Source organism: Triplophysa dalaica, chromosome 25 (assembly GCF_015846415.1).
Source record: "Triplophysa dalaica isolate WHDGS20190420 chromosome 25, ASM1584641v1, whole genome shotgun sequence".
In the NCBI taxonomy this organism is placed as follows: domain Eukaryota; kingdom Metazoa; phylum Chordata; class Actinopteri; order Cypriniformes; family Nemacheilidae; genus Triplophysa; species Triplophysa dalaica.
This window is the reverse complement of record NC_079566.1, coordinates 7,032,050-7,045,135: the sequence shown is the minus strand read 5'-3', so window position 1 is coordinate 7,045,135 and position 13,086 is coordinate 7,032,050. Positions and strand designations below refer to the sequence as shown.

Here is a 13,086-nt window from a genome sequence, read left to right as displayed (position 1 = left end):
TACAAGGTAAAGAGGCATCGGGTGGATGTAGGCTAACTATTGCAAACAATGACACACAATGAGATAAAAACAGGTCTGCTTATTGTTTTCATATCTGATTCACAGCTTTCCCAGGGGAGCACTTGGTTTATATGTTTAATAAGCACCATGAAACTGATACAGAGCAGTCTTCGTATGTATGTTCTTGCAAGAAAGTGCTTCATTTGTGACGTACCCTTTGTGTTGTGTTTTTAAGTGAACAAGGCAAAGAATAATCTAGAAAGACTGTTTATTATGCTGAACAACCGTCCCACCCTTCCCATACGCAGGTGTGTCCCTCACACGCTCAATTTATCTTTCGGTCTCACTCACTCAGACACATCCCTTCTGAAACAAGTATTGTACATCAACATACATTCATTCTTAAGTTGTCTTCAAATAAACATTTATGGCTAGTCACATTATGTGTTAGGTGCATAAATACATATCAAAACTTATTGTCTGTGTACATCAACAAATTCAGACACACACACACACTCATGCTCGCAGACATATTAGAGCCACCCAGAGGCACAACGTTTCTCTACCATGATTTTAACATGCACAAAGTCCTACAGCATTCTCCAAATACACATCTACCCATCCTAAAACATTCATCTAACACGTTACATTATAGTGTCTTACATCGGAATATAAACAATCTCTCTTACACACCCGCATACACACACCTGAAAGAGCTGAGCAAGCATGAATTCAAAGATTACATGGCTCAACACAAACGTATACAAAGTCCATTGTGCTTGTGCACACTTTTAAACACACACACACACACACACACTGTTGCCATGTTTAATTCTTATTTAGTAATGCTCGTCTCAATGGGGCTTAAGCATTGTCTGGTTCGTAAGCTTGTTCTCTCTCGCACTCACTCAGTCACACACGCAGGCTGGTGCTGCACTATAGAATTTCTCCAGCAGTGGGAGACGGTGTATGAGAGACAGACATCGGAGCTGGTAGAACGTATCCCACATCGCAGAGGAATTCATCTCCCAGAGTGTAGCAGTTGTTTCCCTCTGGTGGGTTTTTCTCTGGTTCCTTTCAAGCCCTAAATATTAGATGAGAAAAAAAGTTTTTTCATTTTTGTACTCAAGTCCATTTATAAATTAACAAGACAACATTTTGAAGAACAAAGAGGCCATGGGTTATAACTTTAAGGACTTCTAGCATAGTTATAACCAGGGATGCACATAAGTGGTGCGCAACAAAAAATGCGCTCTGTAAATAAGTTTAGACCGCTCATTTGCGTACTGACATGGTTGAAAGCTTTTAATGCACAAGTACATTCACTGTTTTAGATGGCCTGAATGTATTACTGGATAAGATTTGAATGCTGCTAAAACGTATGTGATATAATGTGGAAATAAACGCAGCATCTCTTAAACTTTCTAAAAGGAGAAGCTGTTTAAACTTGAAACTTGCAGGCAGCCCGTGTTTATCAATGTTATACTCGATTTTAGCTCAGGCACCGCAAGTTTCCATATGCGCTCGCAAGTGCTCGCAAACTTGTCAGCAACCCGTCAAAAAATAAAAAAGGTTTTCGTTTTAGGTTTCAAAATGGGTGTTGAATATTATATAACTATAACTAATTATATAATTATATAACTAATGTAAGAAGTAATACATTTTCATTGTATTTTAAGTTTAATTTAAAATAATGTAATATAGTTTTAATCACACTGTATTATTTAGTTTATTGTTCTCTAAATATAAATATAATTTGTCACACTCTTTGCAGTGTGAGCACCAAACCGAATCTCCAGGTGCTCTCTTGAGAACCTAACAGAAAAACTTATGTGCACCCCTGTTTAACTAACATTTGTTGCTGGGGAAAATACACTAATATACACTCAAATATACACTTTGGTGGTCGTTATACAACAATATTGGGAAAAGTGAAAGACTGACTGAATGACAAGACGCATGAAAACTATGATAAAAATTGAGATAATCAAATTGAAAATATATATTTTTTGAACGATTTTCCTAAATACATGTACAAATATGACTGTTGTATTGCTTAAAAGTGAACATAAACATGTTTTCAGTTTTTGAGGTCTGAAAAAATACGTAGAATCTTTTCTGTTATTTCGACCTGATTCTGAAGATAAATAAAAACAATGTTTTCAATTGAAATAAATACAGAAAAACTGAGAATAATTTTGAAATGGTCTCTTAATTTTTTCTATGGCTAAATGTGTACTTATTGTATCTGTCATTCTGCCATGTTGGTTGGAACTGCACCCAAAGTATTTCCTCTACTGTTGCACTTGTGTATATGGTTGAGTGACAATAAAGGGATTTGATTTACGTATAGATTGGCTGCAGCTGTAGGTGAGAACTCTTTTGTGGAGGTTGGTAACCATAAGAGTCAAATCCAGCAATGAAATCCACTGTAAGAAAGAGAAAGGAATCAAAATTATGTAACTCAATGTGACTTTCAGTTCCTGATGACAGCAAAAAAACAGAACACTTACAATCATCCTCATCATCCAGTAGATCTTTACGAACATAGCAGGCATAAACAAATCCAAAGAGCTGAAACAAAGAAAACATAAAGATTTAAATTGTTACAATACATTTCTGCTGACGTATGTTTATGATGCTTCTAAATGTGTGTACTCACTGCAAGGAACACTTGCAAGGCTGAACTGACCACCTCTATGTATTGGTAGTCCAGTAGGCAGCCACTGACGGTGATCACATGATGATCCTGAGGAGCCAATGGCGAGTCAGGCACTGATGTAACTAAGCAACCAGGCCCATTCTCCATCCACCAGGAACGGTGAAGTGATGTGTTAAATGTCATTAGGAAACCCCTGTCCTACACAAACATAGAACCCAAAGAGCTTTTAGCCAACAAAACCCCCAACGTTTGGACTTAAATTAATATACATTCACAAAGGGACTTCAATATGCCAATCCTGAGAAAAAACAAAACACTACATTATATCAAATATTTTACAATTAATGTATTTTGGATGAACTTGTATTATGCCGCCTATGAATCAGTTTACTGTTTCCTTATTTTTTGTTGATAAAAGTATGCTAACTGTAAATGTAGTGGCTAAATGATTTCAGTCAAAATAATTCACAATAACAATTAGTATAGCTATATAACAATTTTATTTCTTACATTTAATTGTTTTAAAATGCGAGTGTAGGAAGTCAGTGATTTTTTAACCATTCATAGCCAAATGTTATAATGTTATCTCTTAAAGAAAATGCAAGACCTACTATGTTGGCCTGTCGTTCAGATACCGGTACTGATTTACTTGGGACATATGTGTAGCCTTAACATAATATTTGTCATCACTGTTATTATTATATTGCGACACCCCTGCTGGGTACAATGCATTACATTCACGAACCTGTGAAAAGTGTCCAACTTCCAGATAAAAACAGATGATGAAAGAGTTCCAGCCGACCCAGACCACAAGCCACAGAGCATACTAAAACAGAAGTATGCAAAGACAGATAGCCAGATGATGAAATCAGTCACCCACTTTAAAGGAATAGTTCCCCTTCAAAATAAAAATTCAGCTATTATTTACACTAAAACTTGTGTGACTTTCTTTCTTCTGCAAAACAAAAAGAAAATATATTGGAAAAATTTGGTAACAGAAAACAATTGGTTTTGTGTCCAAACAATACAAGTCAATGGGGACCAACGGTTTTTGGTTTACAACATTTTCAAAATATATCTTTTTTTGTTTTGCAAAAGAAAATCAGAAATGACAAAGTTTAAAATTACCACAGGGTGCTTAAATTATGAATTTTCATTTTGAATGTGAACTATTCCTTTAACTATGTGGATGACATATTCCATTGATAATATGAGTGCATTCGATTGTAAAAACAATGAGTGCTTTTGTCTCTGGGTCTGTTAACTTTTACATTGTAATAATGTGTATATGCATTGCATACCATCATAACATATCTAGTGCGGACTTGCACAGTTCCAAACACTCCCATAATGACAGCCATGATATGAAGGAAATTGGCAAGGATGGGTGCCCACTGATATCCCAGGAAGTCAAACACCTGCCTCTGCAAAACAGCAACCTATGAACAAAGAAAAATGTAAGAAAAAAATGCCAACATTCAAAACGGCTACATTTCTTGTGAACAAACACAACAGCAAATGTAAAAAAGCAAAGACAATTTAGGGCAAGATAGGGCAAAATAGGACAGAGGGTAATGTGGGGCACCTACGTTCTGATTACAAGCAAGTTTGTATTTCAGCATTTTCTAGCAGTCACAGTTTGTTGGTCTGTAGTCCCAGATGCCCCTAGTTCACCATATAACTATTAACGGTATTACATAGCTAACAGAAAATCTATATCCGTTATAAAAGACATTGATGGGGTTAGCTTAGCCATACATCCCAGATTTATGTTGATAAAGAGTTTGAATGTCAACAGTGCAGACTCGGCAGTAAACTCTCAAGTGCACTTAAAAAAAAAAAACATTAAACCCACTAAGGCCAAAAGCAAATAAATAACACCTCGTGTCTTTCTCTACCATACAGGAGCAATCCCAAAGCGCTCTGCTGCAGCTGTTTCCATGGAAACTGCCAGGAGCCCCAACCCACAGGCCTATGAGAGAAGAGCCCCATCCTCAGGAGACCCCTCATTCACACATACACTCATTTGCATCACACAAACAAAACATCCACAGACCTACATATCTAGGACATGAAGTTTCTCTAAGAAAAAGTTTGCAAGCATCTCTACAGGTCCCCAAAGTAACTGGAACCAGAACATCTTCCCCATCACCAACAAGCCCTTTGGCATCACCCCCTCAAATCAGAACCAAAAAGTCTTGACCTCTCTCTATAGTCTATACATAATGCCTGTACAATTACACGTTTTCACAAAAGACTAGACATGCACTCAACCTCAATGTTCACCAACACGGTCTTACCAGCTGTAGGCAGAAGATGACCACCAGCGTGCACTTCCCGTCGCACCGGCCCATGCTCTCGCGCTTGAGGCACGGTTTGGGCCCCGCGATGCGTCGGGAGAAAGCGAAGTCCCCGGTGAGGTCCAGCTCGCTTCACCGTCTTGCTTCACGATCACGTTCAATACATCAAGAAGCCCACCGGGCCTCGCTCATGCTTCCGTGATGCCTTCAGATCGCCGCTGATCATTTCGGATCTCCGCCGCCGATCCGCTTGAATTGTGTTAATGAAATTGCGTTGTGCAGGTAGAGCCCGAATCCTACCGGATCAGCCACACCTTCATTTCGATACGAAAATAGCATAAAGAACAGATCACGAATGAGAGGGAGCGTGGATAACAGGCACAAATGAGCATCATATGATAAGCATCAGGCGGAGCGCGAGCGTTAGGGCGCGAGGAAAGAAAATAAAGCGAATGAAATCCATAGCGAGCACAAAGCGTGTCTTCATGACTTACCGTGCCGTCCGATATTCGCTTTTTCGATGGTCTCAGACTGACGCTGGGGCTCGACCAACCATCCTTCTGTTCCGGCTCTTTGTCAACATCGGTACCCGGGTGGGTGAGCGGTGGAGAGGGGCTTGTGGGTGTAATCAGACACCCTCGTGCAATTCTGCAACCCGCTCGCGCAACCGCATAGAGACGCTCGCCGACCGTCCGGGACAACATGAGGCGTTACCACACAAAGAAACAGCTGGCAAATTTGGACACTCTTAATGCATGAAATATTCTTACAAGAATATAATTATTCGTTGCATACATACAACACATTTCATTTTGTATTCCATGAATATTTAAAAATAGGTACATATAGGCATTTTACAGACCTGTTCTACTTTAACATGCTAACTGTGCAATTACTAGGTACCAACCCTAAGTATAAGTAGTTAACAATATTTTTCAGTGCAGCCATATGCAACAATCACACGGACACTTACTTCTGAAAAGATGTTTATTAAAAGCATAGAAAATCAGATCTAACATTTTTCTCCAACTGATCATAATTTTTCCAACAAAATATCATTTGCCAATTGAAAATTGCATTTCTCACAACTCAACTTCTCACTCCCATTCAGACGCAGACACACAAACACCACACACACACACACACACACACACACAGTTATTGAATCTCTCCGATGTAAAGGCGCTTATCACTGGATCCGGAAAGCACTGTGAAAGGCAAAAAAATATGGAATTACACAAAGCTAAAGACGGGAAACAGTATGGATGAATCACTTCATATATCACTTAAAATCACCTGCAATGAATAAAAACCACGTTGCTCTTTGCTTGTTTACCATCTTTGTATATCCAAACCAAAAAAAAGCTTTTTGTAATTTGTATGTTTTTACCTATGGGTTCTTCTGGATGAAAAGCCACCTCGTTGACAGATCCAGCATGACCAGGGAGTTTATACAGGATCCTGCGGGATGTTGTGTCCCAAATATACACAAACCTAAAACACAAACACATCATGTTAAATAATAATAATAAAAATAAGACAGTAAAATGCATGAACCATTCAAATGACATATACCTGTCAGCAGAACCTGCAGAAATCTTACTGCCATCAGGAGACCATGAGCATCTGAGAAGATTCTGAACAAACAAAATAAAATGTAAAAAGGATTTGCAATGGTGTTTCATGCATTTTGACTTCTTTACAATGTTAAATGTGCTGGGTTCTCATGATTGACATGGTCTACTTGTCAAAATACAAGTTGGACGTAGTATATCTGTGCTCGATACACTCCCCCAACGTTTCTTACAGGTTTTTTTCGAACATGAAATTCAGTTTTGTAACAACTTTTCTTAGTCCCTTATTGGACAATTCTCCCCTGAAAAGTACACCCACGCATTAACCGTGGAGAGTGGGAGAAAGAGCAGCCCCATCAATGTGCTCCTTCGTTCATTCAGCTGTGTTTGTTCACTGTATTTGGGTGAGAAATGTTATATAAACGGTGGATATAACGCTTGATTTGCACATCGTTTGAAACTGATTGAAGGTGCAGTCCCACCGCTAAAAGACTCCGGTCATGAACGCAATAAGTTTTCAAACCAAGTCATATGTATTGCCCACAGTTCAGCGTCTGTGGCATCTGCTTAATTCTACTCCCCAAAATAAATGAATGTATTATCATCTTTAATAAGTACAACGATTTCACTGTGTGTATAAACTATGAAGAATAAAGCAAGCATATTTTTTTAAGACTCAAAAAAAGTTGAGCTTACCTTCTCAAAGTTATGGACATTTCCCTGAAAGATCTTCACACACCTCTCTTTTGGTGCAAATGGACGGATATCCCAGACACGCACTGCATAAAACATTGAATCAAGATAAATTAACAACAAAGAAACCTACTAGGAAGAAATGATGAGATGCATAACAACTGTGACCGATACAGTTAGCAAAACACATATTTAATATGCATAAATATACACATGTAACATACCGCTGTTGTCCATTGAATTGGAAAGCAAGTAAGACCCATCTGAGCTGAGACTAAGACCTGTAACAGAGTCTCCATGACCCTGCATACTGTAAATCAGTTTGTTTTGCCTCAGGTCCCACACCTACAGCATATAAACATGTAGACATAAATGTATAAGAATGGATTTACGCAAAAAGCCCAGATTCTAGACAATTTAAGGTACATGTGGACACACAGACCTTGATGTCATTGTCTATGCCTCCTGAGATGATCTGGTCGCTGGTGTCATTGAATGTCACACTAAGAACTTGATAGGTGTTCTGAAATGTGTGAACAGAGGCCTTCTTCCTGATGTCCCACAACTACAATAACATACATTAAGAAATTAATACTATGACAATTATTACCAGAATTCAAAGATACAATTCTCAGGTTGAAATCAACAAAGCGTTCAAAGCGATAAGTCACCCAAAATTACAAATTGTGTCATCATTTATTCACCTTCATGTCATTCAAAAACCCTATAAGACTCTTTCTTCTGTGAAACACACCAGAAAATATTTTGAGAAATGTCTCAGTGGTTTCATGTCAAACAATGGATGTCAATTGGGGTCATTGTTAAAATAAATATGTATTCTGCAGAAGAAAGTCATAAAGGTTCACAATGACTGTTACAAAAAACTGTGACGAGTGACTGCAACAACAAAGAAAGATTGATCATTCCTGGCACCACATCTATTTTCAATAAGTTCATATAAAATATTAGAACCATGTTGAAAGTGTCCCAGAAAGGCAGAACAAATAGAGAGAGAGTTAAGGATCTATACTTGAGGAATACATTTAGTATCATATTTACCTTCACAGTTCCATCATCACTGCCTGTGCAGGCCAGCTGTGGGCCGCGCCGTGCGGGAAAACATGAGTTCACGAAGGACGTGTGACCTTTCAGACGCTTCACACGCTCCCCTGTCTCACTGTCCCACACACACACCGTCTTATCTGTACTAGCTGAAAAGAGCAGACTGGAAAAAAACACGTACTCGGTGAAAAAAACATATGCACGAGCAAGTCTACAGTGTCCATGATAATGGCCTGTTTATTTTCCACAAGAACGCACCTTCCATCAGTATTGTAATGAAGCTCCATCACAGCTCCAGTGTGGCCTTTAAGCGTAGCATAATTCTCACAGTCTCCATATACGTTCCATAACACTGCAAGAGTACAAAACAATACTTTGACAGATATACTAGTACACAACTTTACAAAATAACTTTCAATGTATGTTTGTTATAATTGTCACACAAACACAAGCGATGACTCACAGATGAGGCGGTCAAATCCTGAGGATGCTAACGTAGCCCCATTGGGATGAAATTTGCAGCCGTAAACTTCTCCATCATGACCAGAGAGCAACATTATAGGAGCCTGCAGACTGGAGCTTCGTGGGGGCCCCTGCCATACACAAACACAGATACATTTATGTTTTTGCAGGTGGCGTTATAACTACAGGGGTGATGAACCCCCCTATGTATACACGATCCTTTGAATGCAGGTGTGGATATTAGAGGAAGTTCTCATTCAATACGGTACCAATGTCTGGGACCACACAAAGACCCACACGACTTTGGAAAATGAAGAAAGGATTTAAATTTAGATCTTTGTTACCATAGCAGAGAGCTGCTGGGACTGCGCAGCGGCCACCAGCTCGGTTCGTGGTCTCTTCACACCGACCGGAACAACTGCCATGTCCGCAGCGCGCTTCTTCTGTTCGATCATGATTGTAAAAGCACTCAAATGCCGCCAATACTAGAAAGTAGATCAAAAATAATGTATTTTCCTTTCTTATGAATGAGTTTTCAAGCTGCCCACCACCACCAAGCAACACGCTCACCGAAGAAAACACATCCGGCACGCGAAGCTCCTGATTGGTTGGTTCGCTCAAAGCGCGATTTTATTGGTCGCTGCTCAGTCCTTGAACCGGAAGACAATAAGTCACACGACTCACGTTGAACGTAAACGCAGGAGAAACATCAAAGCAAACGTATTTACGTATTTTTCTGATGTATAAAATAATTAAGGGGTTATCGGAAGTTATATTGCAGTACAGGTTTTAGCGGCCAAAATTGTTTAGAGTTGCGAGGGTTGACTCGCGCATTCTGTATGTTTGGTACATTGTTGTCTTAAAGATAAAGTGGACGAGACCTGATACTGTTGGTAAGATGATAAATCTTGACTTATTCACGAATTAGGATGAAGTGTATTGGAAGCACTATTGATGCAATCATTATATGTAGTTGTAAAAGCACAAAATAGTGGATATGTGTTATGCATCAATATGTCGAATTACAGGCAAAACATGTTCTTTACCTTCTGCAGGTGCAATGGCCGATGAGTACATGAGAGAACCAGAAGGATTAGATGGACTACCTCCTTTGTACAGCATCATTAAAGGAGAGGTCAGATTTAAGACGCAATCTAAAATCTTCCATCCAATTCACATGACATCAATAAATAGGCAGAAGTAGCTATTCATTTCTCTCTTGCGGAATCAATTTAACCTCTCGATCTTCTTTATTTAGGTTGCCACTGTAACAGAATATGGAGCTTTTGTTAAGATTCCAGGATACAGGAAACAAGGTAATGTTGGATGGAGTTACAGTGGTGTCTGTGTGCAAATACAATGACAGATTTGACATTGTGTGTGTGATTGCGTTGTCAGGTCTGGTTCATAAGAGTGAGATGTCTGCATGTCGGGTGGAGAAACCGGGTGAAATTGTTGATGTGGGGGAGAATGTCTGGATAAAAGTCATTGGCAGAGAGGTAAATTCAGTAATCATGTATGCAAATACAATAACGACAGCTTTTAAAGGCATACTGTACTTCACAAGTGTAGGTTATAACTATACCTCTGCTTAACGCAGTGATTTATTTTGTCTTTACATTGTACTTGTTTTCTTGATTCCATCAGATGAAAGACGATAAAGTCAAACTCTCTTTCTCTATGAAAGCTGTTAATCAAGGCACTGGGCGAGACTTGGACCCCAACAATGTAATGGCAGAGTAAGTGGTTTTATTGTAGTCACAGAATACTATGTAGTCACAGGTTTGTTGATACTCAAGTCATCTTCAGGCATACTTATACATATTTTCATGCTAATAAATGTTGTCCACAAAGGCAAGATGAACGCAGACGGAGGCAGTTCAGAGATCACATGGGGCAAAGAATAACCCTGGAGGCTGTGCTCAACACCACATGCAAAAAGTGTGGCTGCACAGGTGAGCAATGTAACCTCCTGGCTGTGGCAAACCGACCCAGTTCCAGTGTACCTTAAACACAGAGCGTTCGATAAACTTTTTTTTTTTCTTTTGAACTCAACCCTGTTAATTTAGACAAACAGTCATATAAAAAAGCTTTTTTCATTTATTTGGACGCATTACGGACAAGATACATTTACTGAAATTCTGCATTAGCTTAGGTCAGATCAGATCAAACAGTGTTAAAGGAGTAGTTCACTATAACATTTCATGATAATTCACTCACACGCATGTCATACAAGCCGTCCGTGTTCAATTGTTCTGTCGAAAAACAAATCGAGACTTAAGCGCAATTTTTAGTTCTACACCGTAGCCTACACTGAGACGCGTACCCTACACTGTGATTGGACTGCTTGACCCCCCTCCCTTAAAAAACTCTGCGATAGCATTGGGTTGCTGATGAATAAGGGTGTTGTCTCGCGAAACTATTGGTCATTTTTCAAGAAATGAAACAATTACATCCTTTTTAAACATAAATATATGGCTCGCACTTCCGCGAAGTGCCTCCGTGCAGTGCTGTAGTCCGGACTCAAGACATTTTTCTCTAGTCTGAGACTTGTCTTGGACTCATTCCATCTGCACTCAATGATTGTTTTTCTCCTTCCAAACAAAACCATTGAATGAAGCATCCTTGTGGTGAAAATGGGTTATCCTTGACTCGAGGAAGAGAGCTGCTTGTGCTCATCAGTTCACTCTTTATCAGTCATTCATTCATTATACATGCCTCATTCATTCATTCATCCATTCATTCATTCATCCTTTACAGCAGTTCAGTTCAGTGTACTGTTGGAGTAACTGAAAACCTCTGGGGTATTGGTTTATTTCAAGTTGAAATGACTGTCATGCATGTCAGAAAGCGAGTAACTGGAGTCATTTGTGCTTACTGGAGATGCGGTCACCGATGCAGTTCACCGATTTGGTGAACTGGTTCGACCGCTTCACTAAAAAAAACGGTTCAAAAGCATGACTCATTGGCAACCAAACATCACTTAGGCATCAATCATTTTTATTTTCTATTTAATATAAGTAAATGCTCAATCTGTTAACGCATGTGTCTGCAGAGAAACTCAAGCTTCTCCACTGTGGAACAGATAAAGCCATGTTTTAAAGGTTGCTAAGCAGTCAAGATTTTTGAAGTGCTTTGTATTTCGGTGTGGATAATTTTGATATCGTGATGAATTATGATATTGAATATTTTCAGTCTTTAAAACTTTATTTAGAAGCAGACAACGCTTTTCTCCCATCTTAGTGTCAGTTTGGTGATGAGGTCTGTTTATGCATTCATGTATGATTTCCTAGATAGCAAGTGTGCAGCTGAGAACCATTGAATCATACTACATGAAAATTAACACACGGATGGTGTGTATGACATGTGGGGGAGTGAATTTTTATGTTAAGATTGTCATTTTAAAACTTCTCCTTTAACGCCAGTTCAGTTATTTCAGTCACAAAGTGAATACTAGCATCTAGTAATGTTTAGGATCACCTTCAGAGCTAATGCCTGGCCAACACTTCCACAATGTCTTTATTTACAGACTCGTACCTTTAATCCCTGAACACCTGTTATGACAAAGTGTAATTTATAAATATTGACGCATATGTCTGTTTGCATGGAAGGTCACTTTGCCAAGGACTGCTTCTCAAAGCCTGGACTGCAATACAGTTTAGTGCCAGAAGAGGAAGAAGAGGAGGTGCCGCCATCTGCTCAGAACACCCAATCCCAGCCACAAAAACGTAAAAAGGTACAGACACACCCCTCAGAGACCAATCGCTGGCCGGTATCACACAAGTATTGTGACATGTTGCTTTTATTTGTCAATCAGCCCCATTATATTTTAGCTAACTGTAGCCATTATTCACTGGTCTACTCATGGCACACTTTATTTTCCTGCAGGAAAAAAAGGCAAAGAAAGAAAAGAAGAAAAAGAAGGAAAGAAAGCGAGAAAGCTCTTCATCTGACAGCAGCGGCGATGATGCCAAGAAACCACGGCATTCTCACACACATTCAGAGAAGAAAAAACACAAGAAGCACAAACACAAAACAAAATGATATTATATGTTCAACCAGCAAATTACTCATGCATGTGTTCATTCGATGTACAGGTATGAGATGTACAGGTGTGTGTAGCTGATAGCAACTTTAATTCATTTTGTGTTTATATCAATATTAAACTAATGAATTTTAAATTCATATCTAGTTTGTTTTTGCAAGAGTTTAAAAGGGTTAGTTACTCTGGAACCATGAGGGACCCTTTACCCAGAAACACACTAGACACGAGACACCAATAACCTCGATTTAGAATACAGTCACAGCATACACTGGAACATGCTTAAATTAG

The 13,086-nt window shown here is 39.1% G+C and overlaps 3 protein-coding genes across 3 annotated transcripts; 1 reads left to right on the top strand and 2 right to left on the bottom strand.

Annotated features, from left to right (window-relative positions):
* Positions 1 to 251: 251 nt before the first annotated feature.
* Positions 252 to 5,636, bottom strand: nkain1 (sodium/potassium transporting ATPase interacting 1). Its single transcript, XM_056741387.1, has 8 exons — positions 5,457 to 5,636; positions 4,963 to 5,276; positions 3,964 to 4,101; positions 3,408 to 3,488; positions 2,663 to 2,860; positions 2,514 to 2,574; positions 2,348 to 2,429; positions 252 to 1,084 (listed from the first exon to the last, which is right to left on the bottom strand). Exons 2-8 carry the CDS (start codon positions 5,014 to 5,016, stop codon positions 1,078 to 1,080), a joined length of 621 nt encoding a protein of 206 aa, XP_056597365.1. The 5' UTR covers positions 5,017 to 5,276; positions 5,457 to 5,636; the 3' UTR covers positions 252 to 1,077.
* Positions 5,637 to 5,935: 299 nt separating this feature from the next.
* Positions 5,936 to 9,330, bottom strand: snrnp40 (small nuclear ribonucleoprotein 40 (U5)). Its single transcript, XM_056741430.1, has 10 exons — positions 9,098 to 9,330; positions 8,755 to 8,884; positions 8,550 to 8,643; positions 8,289 to 8,454; positions 7,672 to 7,794; positions 7,454 to 7,574; positions 7,233 to 7,315; positions 6,538 to 6,599; positions 6,353 to 6,456; positions 5,936 to 6,170 (listed from the first exon to the last, which is right to left on the bottom strand). Exons 1-10 carry the CDS (start codon positions 9,206 to 9,208, stop codon positions 6,121 to 6,123), a joined length of 1,044 nt encoding a protein of 347 aa, XP_056597408.1. The 5' UTR covers positions 9,209 to 9,330; the 3' UTR covers positions 5,936 to 6,120.
* Positions 9,331 to 9,432: 102 nt separating this feature from the next.
* On the top strand, positions 9,433 to 12,938 carry zcchc17 (zinc finger, CCHC domain containing 17). The gene is made up of 8 exons (XM_056741431.1): positions 9,433 to 9,646; positions 9,809 to 9,888; positions 10,012 to 10,069; positions 10,152 to 10,252; positions 10,401 to 10,492; positions 10,608 to 10,708; positions 12,365 to 12,489; positions 12,642 to 12,938. The coding sequence occupies exons 2-8, from the start codon at positions 9,814 to 9,816 to the stop codon at positions 12,795 to 12,797; spliced, it is 708 nt and encodes a 235-aa protein (XP_056597409.1). The 5' UTR covers positions 9,433 to 9,646; positions 9,809 to 9,813; the 3' UTR covers positions 12,798 to 12,938.
* The last annotated feature ends 148 nt before the right edge of the window (positions 12,939 to 13,086 follow it).

What these genes read in the sequence shown, in the direction of transcription:
- nkain1 (XM_056741387.1), bottom strand. Translation starts at nt 5,016, where the DNA reads ATGGGCCGGTGCGACGGGAAGTGCACGCTGGTGGTCATCTTCTGCCTA. An exon ending in TCATCTTCTGCCTACAGCTG is followed by an intron (nt 4,102 to 4,962) that starts GTAAGACCGTGT and finishes CTTTGTTCATAG; the next exon opens with GTTGCTGTTTTGCAGAGGCA. An exon ending in ACTGGATGATGAGGATGATT is followed by an intron (nt 2,430 to 2,513) that starts GTAAGTGTTCTG and finishes TCTTTCTTACAG; the next exon opens with TGGATTTCATTGCTGGATTT.
- snrnp40 (XM_056741430.1), bottom strand. Translation starts at nt 9,208, where the DNA reads ATGATCGAACAGAAGAAGCGCGCTGCGGACATGGCAGTTGTTCCGGTC. An exon ending in CATTACAATACTGATGGAAG is followed by an intron (nt 8,455 to 8,549) that starts GTGCGTTCTTGT and finishes GTTTTTTTCCAG; the next exon opens with TCTGCTCTTTTCAGCTAGTA. An exon ending in CAATTCAATGGACAACAGCG is followed by an intron (nt 7,316 to 7,453) that starts GTATGTTACATG and finishes TGTTTTATGCAG; the next exon opens with TGCGTGTCTGGGATATCCGT.
- zcchc17 (XM_056741431.1), top strand. Translation starts at nt 9,814, where the DNA reads ATGGCCGATGAGTACATGAGAGAACCAGAAGGATTAGATGGACTACCT. An exon ending in TAAAAGTCATTGGCAGAGAG is followed by an intron (nt 10,253 to 10,400) that starts GTAAATTCAGTA and finishes TGATTCCATCAG; the next exon opens with ATGAAAGACGATAAAGTCAA. An exon ending in CAAAAAGTGTGGCTGCACAG is followed by an intron (nt 10,709 to 12,364) that starts GTGAGCAATGTA and finishes TTTGCATGGAAG; the next exon opens with GTCACTTTGCCAAGGACTGC.